The sequence below is a fragment of the Chlorocebus sabaeus genome, chromosome 21 (assembly GCF_047675955.1).
Source record: "Chlorocebus sabaeus isolate Y175 chromosome 21, mChlSab1.0.hap1, whole genome shotgun sequence".
Classification (NCBI taxonomy): domain Eukaryota; kingdom Metazoa; phylum Chordata; class Mammalia; order Primates; family Cercopithecidae; genus Chlorocebus; species Chlorocebus sabaeus.
In genome coordinates this window covers 114,832,808-114,841,909 of record NC_132924.1, presented here as the reverse complement: position 1 = coordinate 114,841,909, position 9,102 = coordinate 114,832,808, and the positions used below count along the sequence as shown (strand labels likewise).

Sequence of the window (9,102 nt, the reverse complement as noted above, 5' to 3'; positions counted from 1 at the left end):
TCCCTTTCCTAGCCAAGGGAAGCCTTGACAGACGGTACCTGGAAAAATTGGGTCACTCCCAGCCTACTACTGCGCTTTTCCAACGGTCTTAGCAAACGGCACACCAGGAGATTATATCCCACACCTGGCTCAGAGGGTCCCATGCCCATGGAGCCTTGCTCACTGCTAGCACAACAGTCTAAGATCGAACTGCAAGGCAGCAGTGAGGCTGGGGGAGGGGAGCCCGCCATTGCTGAGGTCTGAGTAGGTAAACAAAGAGGCCAGGAAGCTGGAACTGGGTAGAGCCCACCACAGCTCAAGAAGGCCTGCCTGCCTTTGTAGGCTCCACCTCTGGGGGAAGGGCATAGCTGAACAAAAGGCAGCAGAAACTTCTGCAGACTTAAACGTCCCTGTCTGACAGCTTTGAAGAGAGTAGTAGTTCTCCCAGCATGGAGTTTGAGATCTAAGAACGGACAGACTGCCTCCTCAAGTGGGTCCCTGACCCCCAAGAAGCCCAACTTGGAGGCACCTCCCAGTAAGGGCCTACTGACACCTCATATGGCCGGGTGCCCTTCTGAGATGAAGCTTCCAGAGGAACGATCAGGCAGCAACATTTCCCGTTCTGCAGTATTTGCAGTTCTGCAGCCTCCATTGGTGATACCCAGGCAAACAGGGTCTGGAGTGGACCTCCAGCAAACTCCAACAGACCTGCAGCTGAGGGTCCTGACTGTTAGAAGGAAAACTAACAAACAGAAAGGGCATCCACACCAAAACCCCATTTGTATGTCACCATCATCAAAGACCAAAGGTAGATAAAACCACAAAGATGGGGAGAAACCAGAGCAGAAAAGCTGAAAATTCTAAAAATCAGAGTGTCTTTTCTCCCCCAAAGGATTGCAGCTCCTTGCCAGCAATGAAACAAAGCTGGATGGAGAATGATTTTGACAAGTTTAGAGAAGAAGGCTTCAGAAGATCAGTCATAACAAACTTCTCCGACCTAAAGGAGGATATTCAAACCCATCGCTAAGAAGCTAAAAACCTTGAAAAAAGATTAGACGAATGGGTAACTAGAATAACCAGTGTAAAGAAGTCCTTACATGACCTGATGGAGCTGAAAACCATGGCACAAGAACTACATGATAAATACACAAGTTTCAGTAACTGATTCAATCAACTGGAAGAAAGGGCATCAGTGATTGAAGATCAAATGAAGCGAGAAGAGAAGTTTAGAGAAAAAAGAGTAAAAAGAAATGAACAAAACCACCAAGAAATATGGGACTATGTGAAAAGATCAAATCTACGTCTGATTGGTGCACCTGAAAGTGACAGGGAGAATGGAACCAAGTTGGAAGACACTCTGCAGGATATTATCCAGGAGAACTTCCCGAACCTAGCAAGGCAGGCCAACACTCAAATTCAGGAAATACAGAGAATGCCACAAAGATTATCCTCGAGAAGAGCAACTCCAAGACATAATTGTCAGATTCACCAAAGTTGAAATGAAGGAAAAATTGTCAAGGGCAGCCAGAGAGAAAGGTCAGGTTACACACAAAAGGAAGCCCATCAGACTAACAGTGGATCTCTTGGCAGAAACTCTACAAGCCAGAAGAAAGTGGGGGCCAATATTCAACATTCTTAAAGAAAAGAATTTTCAACCCAGAATTTCATATCCAGCCAAACTAAGTTTCATAAGTGAAGGAGAAATAAAATCCTTTACAGATAAGCAAATGCTGAGAGATTTTGTCACCACCAGGACTGCCCTACAAGAGCTCCTGAAGGAAGCAAGAAACATGGAAAGGAACAACTGGTACCAGCGACTGCAAATATATGCCAAAATGTAAAGGCCATCAATGCTAGGAAGAAACGGCATAAACTAACAAGCAAAATAACCAGCTAACCTCATAATGACAGGATCAAGTTCGCACACAAAATATTAACCTTAACTGTAAATGAACTAAACACTCCAATTAAAAGACACAGACTGGCAAATTGGATAAAGAGTCAAGACCCATCAGTGTGCTGTACTCAGGAGACCCATCTCATGTGCAGAGACACACATAGGCTCAAAATAAAGGGATGGAGGAAGATCTACCAAGCAAATGGAAAACAAAAAAAGGCAGGGGTTGCAATCCTAGTCTCTGATAAAACAGACTTTAAACCAACAAGGATCAAAAGAGACAAAGAAGGCCATTACATAATGGTAAAGGGACCAATTCAACAAGAAGAGCTAACTATCCTAAATATAAATGCACACAATACAGGAGCACACAGATTCATAAAGCAAGTCCTTAGAGACAAAGAGACTTAGACTCCCACACAATAATAATGGGAGACTTTAACACCCCACTGTCAACATTAGACAGATCCACAAGACAGAAAGTTAACAAGGATATCCAGGAATTGAACTCACCTCTGCACCAAACAGACCTAATAGACACCTACAGACCTCTCCACCCAAATCAACAGAATATATATTCTTCTCAGCACCACATCTCACTTATTCCAAAATTGACCACATAGTTGGAAGTAAAGCACTCCTCAGCAAATGTAAAAGAACAGAAATTATAACAAACTGTCTCTCAGACCACAGTGCAATCAAACTAGAACTCAAGATTAAGAAATTCTCTCAAAACCGCTCAACAACATGGAAACTGAACAACCTGCTCCTGAATGACTACTGGGTACATAACGAAATGAAGGCAGAAATAAAGATGTTCTTTGAAACCAACGAGAACAAAAACAAAACATTCCAATCTCTGGGACACATTTAAAGCAGTGTGTAGAGGGAAATTTATAGCACTAAATGCCCACAAGAGAAAGCATGAAAGATCTAAAATTGACACCCTAACATCACAATTAAAAGAAATACAGAAGCAAGAGCAAACACATTCAAAAGCTAGCAGAAGGCAAGAAATAACTAAGATCAGAGCAGAACTGAAGGAAATAGAGACACAAAAAACCCTTCAAAAAATCAATGAATCCAGGAGCTGGTTTTTTGAAAAGATCAACAAAATTGATAGACCGCTAGCAAGACTAATAAAGAAGAAAAGAGAGAAGAATCAAATAGATGCAATAAAAAATGATACAGGGGATATCATCACCAATCCCACAGAGATACAAACTACCATCAGAGAATACTATAAACACCTCTACACAAATAAACTAGAAAACCTAGAAGAAATGGATAAATTCCTGACACATACAACCTCCCAAGACTAAATCAGGAAGAAGTTGAATCCCTGAATAGACCAATAACAGGCTCTGAAATTGAGGCAATAATTAAGAGCCTACCAACCAAAAAAAGTCCAGGACCAGACGGATTCACAGCCGAATTCTACCAGAGGTACAAAGAGGAGCTGCTATCATTCCTTCTAAAACTATTCCAATCAACAGAAAAAGAGGGAATCCTCCCTAACTCATTTTATGAGGCCAGCATCATCCTGATAGCAAAGCCTGGCAGAGACACAACAAGAAAAGAGAATTTTAGACCAATATCCCTGATGCAAAAGATCCTCAATAAAATACTGGCAAACCAAATCCAGCAGCGCATCAAAAAGTTTATCCACCATGATCAAGTGGGCTTCATCCCTGGGATGCAAGCCTGGTTCAACATACACAAATCAATAAACATAATCCATCATATAAACAGAATCAAAGACAAAAACCACATGAGTACCTCCACAGATGCAGAAAAGGCCTTTGACAAAATTCAACAGCACTTCAGCTAAAAACTCTCAATAAATTCGGTATTGATGGGACGTATCTCAAAATAATAAGATCTATTTATGACAAACCCACAGCCAATATCATACTGAATGGGCAAAAACTGGAAGCATTCCCTTTGAAAACTGGCACAAGACAGGGATGCCCTCTCTCACCACTCCTATTCAACATAGTGTTGGAAGTACTGGCCAGAGCAATCAGGCAAGAGAAAGAATAAAGGGTATTCAGTTAGGAAAAGAGGAAGTCAAATTGTCCCTGTTTACAGATGACATGATTGTGTATTTAGAAAACCCCATCGTCTCAGCCCAAAATCTCCTTAAGGTGATAAGCAACTTCAGCAAAGTCTCAGGATAAAATATCAATGTGCAAAAGTCACAAGCATTCCTATACACCAATAACAGACAGAGAGCCAAATCATGAGTGAACTCCCATTCACAATTGCTTCAAAGAAAATAAAATACTTAGGAATCCAACTTATAAGGGATATGAAGGACCTCTTCAAGAAGAATTACAAACTACTGCTTAATGAAATAAAAGAGGACACAAACAAATGGAAGAACATTCCATGCTCATGGATAGGAAGAATCAGTATCATGAAAATGGCCATACTGCCCAAGGTAATTTATAGATTCAATGCCATCCCCATTAAGCTACCAATGACTTTCTTCACAGAATTGGAAAAAAAACTACTTTAAAGTTCATATGGAACAACAAAAGAGCCCGCATTGCCAAGACAATCGTAAGTCAAAAGAACAAAGCTGGAGGCATCATGCTACCTGACTTCAAACTATACTACAAAGCTACAGTAACCAAAACAGCATGGTACTGGTACCAAAACAGAGATATAGACCAATGGAACAGAACAGAGCCCTCAGAAATAATACCACACATCTACAACCATCTGATCTTTGACAAACCTGACAAAAACAAGAAATGGGGAAAGGATTCCCTATTTAATAAGTGATGCCAGGAAAACTGGCTAGCCATATGCGGAAAGCTGAAAGTGGATCCCTTCCTTACACCTTATACAAAAATTAACTCAAGATGGATTAAAGACTTAAATGTAAGACATAAAATCATAAAAACCCTAGGAGAAAACGTAGGCAGTACCATTCAGACATAGGCATGGGCAAGGACTTCATGTCTAAAACACCAAAAGCAATGGCAACAAAAGCCAAAATTGAGAAACGGGATCTAATTAAACTAAAGAGCTTCTGCACAGCAAAAGAAACTATCGTCAGAGTGAACAGGCAACCTACAGAATGGGAGAAACTTTTTGCAATCTACCCATCTGACAAAGGGCTAATATCCAGAATCTACAAAGAACTCCAACAAATTTACAAGAAAAAAACAACCCCATCAAAAAGTGGGCAAAGGATATGAACAGACACTTCTCAAAAGAAGACATTTATGCAGCCAACAGACACATGAAAAAATGCTCATCATCATTGGCTATCAGAGAAATGCAAATCAAAACCACAATGAGATACCATCTCACACCAGTTAGAATGGCGATCATTAAAAAGTCAGGAAACAACAGGTGCTGGAGAGGATGTGGAGAAATAGGAACACTTTTACACTGTTGGTGGGATTGTAAACTAGTTCAACCATTGTGGAAGACAGTGTGGCGATTCCTCAAGGATCCAGAACTAGAAATACCATTTGACCCAGCCATCCCATTACTGGGTATATACCCAAAGAATTATAAAGCATGCTGCTACAAAGACACATGCACATGTATGTTTACTGCAGCACTATTCACAATAGCAAAGACTTGGAACTGTGCCCAAGGGGGACTTTGGGTAAGTGCCTAAGCAAAGACTGAAGACTTTCTTCAAACAGCAAAAATAGTCCTAACACAAAGACAACATATCCAACCCAGAGAGGGGAAAATTAAAGACTGTGTAGGACAAACAGGAAACAAATTGGCAGAACTTTGCCAATACAATAAAAAGTATCCAGACAAAGCAAGACAATTCACTTACCTTTCTTAGCGAGGACAAACTGGATGTTGACCTCAGAACTCCCTCTCTGTCTTTTAGGTAGGTGGGTGGGTGGATGGACAGACGGACGGACAGACGGACGGACGGACGGACGGACGGACAGATAGATAGATAGATAGATAGATAGATAGATAGATAGATAGATAGATAGATAGATAGATAGATAGATAGACTGTATATATGTTATATATTTAAACATATTTTTTGATTATAAAAAATGTTCATTATAGAAAACTTGAAATATACAAAAAGATTACTTGATTCCTCCCACCTAAAATAATTACTGTTTACATTTTTATACATTTCCTTTTAGACTTTTCTTCACATGTACACATTTTTACCAAAAAAAAGGTATTATACCACGTGTACAGGTTTTATTTCAATTTCACGTAGTAGATCATATAAAAATGTTCTTTGACTATAAGATGGTAACTACATACTATTTCATCATAAAGATATGTATTATTGTATAGATTTAAGGTATAGCACAGGTTATTTGACTAAGGTAACAGAGACCAAAAATCCAGCACCTGAAAGAATAGAGACACTGATTTCTCATAAACAGTCCCGGAGTTCAGGCTTGAGCAGTCCAGAGCTGGTGTGACAAGACCACAGTGCCAAGAAACATGGAGCCAGCTCTGGGATAGAGAATTACTCCACTATCGCAAGCATTCACCTCATCTGCATTGTCCAAGATAGACAATCATGATGTCAGCATTCCAGCTCATGGAGGGAGTAATGAAGAAAAGATTAAAGAAGGGAAGGTAGGACTGCTCTGAAGCACCACCTAGAAATTATATACATCTTTTCTGCTCATATCGTGGCAATAATGGAATTTGCTGCCAAAATTCTGAACAGCTAATGATTTGATTACTATGGAAGAGAGGAGAAAGAACAGATACTGAGGGACCAATGAGGGTGTCTGCCACTCATTTAGAGTTCTTAAGACATAGTGTGCATTTAATCACTCTCAGTAATCCTTTTATCTCTCTCAGGATTTAACATGATGAATACCTCCAGGTTTCATAGCACAAAATATTGGCTTGGGTAATTTTTACTGGATATTGCAGTCAAGATTCTAGTAATCAGAATGAGAAAAGTCATGTAATTTATAAAATTTTAAGATTTATTTGACATATGTAAATATTACATAAGCATTTTATGAACACCAAAAAAAACTAAATAAATACAAATTATGATTCCCCAATTCACATTCCAAAGCTTGTCAACATCTCATCTTCAGACTCTTGTTCTTTTGGAGCCACAGTCCTATTGTCCCAACCACAGAAACAACATTCTGCAGAAGAACTGTGCTATGCACAAATGCATAAACAGATGAAATAAATTCATCACAAGTCAAGCACTCCCCCTACCTGTCCAGTGCTTCTTTGGCTTTCTGCTGAGTTCCATATCCTATGGTGAGGTACAGTATTTTGTAAATTTGTACTCATATGGTGGTAATTTGATTGTCTAGCACTTGCCTTTGACCTTAGGCTGGCTCCCCTGGATTTTAAGATTTTTGGAACCATTCTTGATTCAGTTTCTTAAATACTAATCACTTCCCTCTACTTAGCAACTCTGGCATTATCCTCTTTTCCAGAACAAGCCTAGAAACCTTAGGGTTTCTTGCAAGGAATAGTTCAGTTACTGTTACCCAGCAAGTGTGAGGACACTTTTTCTGTCTTGTCCCACAGTGTTCTTTTCACCTTTCTCTTTCCTTCTTTTCTCTCTGAAACCTTCCTTTTTTCCTTTTCTCTTTGCACTGCCCCCAATTCCTCTGCTTTCAGTCAGTCTAGTGGCTCCCAGTGACTACCTATCCACTGCTGAGCCCTTACTCAGGGCTCCGCAGCTAAACCACAAACATTTAACTCATCATATGCACCCCAATGTATTCTCTAATGTGGAAGAATTTCCCATTATACTTTAATAGACAATGAAACAATGTGATGATTTCCATTGTCCATGGATTCAATGGCCATGCAAAATACATGATAAATAATGCCTCAAAAAAGTTTCTTAGAGAATGTGCCTTATTTTAAAATACTTACATACCAAAAACAATTACAGAATGAGCTGAAATTCAGGCACTCAAAAGCCTAAGAGTCAGATCAGCAATCACAAAACTGAATTCCTCAGACCATTGGGAAAACTGCCAACAGAACACCTTGCCCCCAAACCATCAGGTGAATCTAGGTATTGTTTACTGAAATTCCACTATTTTTTGAAACAAAGAATCTTCTTTGCTGTTGTTTTCAGTTTAGGATGTGTGATAATAATGAGAACAGAATGTCCTGGAGAGTAAAGGGTGGCAAAAATCAGACAAATGGATTTGGTCCCCATATCCATCCCTGCATAAAAGGGGAGATATTGGACCAGTGTAGCAACTGAATATGGAATGTAGAGGATGAGGAAATAGATCATCAGCTTCATAGCACCTACATGAGCTTCCGTCTGGGGATTCCAGAAACCAGTGGCATTTTTCTGCATCTTCCGTATATGTCTCCTCAAGGAGTATATTAGCAAGGAAGCAGAAGTCACATTAATGATGAACTGGAGAGATGAGCTCAAGACAAAAGAAACCACTAAAGACAAGATGCCCTCACTGATATTAAATGATGTGTTATTTCTCTTAGTCACAAGTTCAGGAAAAGGTGATGCCTGGCTAAGCGTGATATACAGGCAAGTGGTGAAAGCAGAAATCAGCACACAGGCCGGCAGCAGTCTGGGGATCTTTGGGGAGATATTCCGCTTCAGCAGGAGAAACACTGAGTGTTGGAAGTTGGTAATCTTCACACAGTACAAGCTGTTGAGCAAGGTCACAAACCAGAGACTGCTTGAGTCCAAAAACATGAAACACAACACGAAAAAAGCAGACAGGTAGACTGACCTTTCCTTATTTGAAGAGACGAAATAGATGGTGTTCACCAGAAATAGTCCCAGCATAAAAAACCTGGTGATGCCCAAGCTGAACAGGATCCTTTCAGAAGAGGAGATTCTATGACTTTTGACCCAAGTTTTGTAATTGACCACTGTAATAAACAGACTCATAATGATTCCTACAAAATCTAAAATAACTGAGGCAATAATAGCAGAGAAATAGAATAACCAAAGCATCTTTACTCATCAAGGATTCGGCAGTTGTGGTGCTGATAGTGGGGGCAGGAGAAATACCAAAATGTATAAGCAGACACCAGTATCTAGCCACGAAGGACATCTCCTTTTTAATTTTTCCCCAGTGTGGCAAATGAGCCATCCATGATCTAAGGGCCAGCTGCTTTTACTGAGATGCAAATCTTCCAAGGATTGCATTACTATTCCTTCATGTGTATCCTGTTCTCCCTAGACATGCCTAATTACAGCGAGCCTAGGTGATCCTGGGAGTCCAATCCTCCAAGAG

The 9,102-nt window shown here is 40.0% G+C and overlaps 1 protein-coding gene across 1 annotated transcript; it reads right to left on the bottom strand.

Moving 5' to 3' along the window:
- Positions 1-7,919: 7,919 nt before the first annotated feature.
- On the bottom strand, positions 7,920-8,819 carry TAS2R4 (taste 2 receptor member 4). The gene has a single exon (XM_007983194.3). It carries the CDS (start codon positions 8,817-8,819, stop codon positions 7,920-7,922), a length of 900 nt encoding a protein of 299 aa, XP_007981385.3.
- Between the last annotated feature and the right edge of the window lie 283 nt (positions 8,820-9,102).

Coding starts and splice junctions, on each gene's coding strand:
- TAS2R4 (XM_007983194.3), bottom strand. CDS start 8,819: ATGCTTTGGTTATTCTATTTCTCTGCTATTATTGCCTCAGTTATTTTA.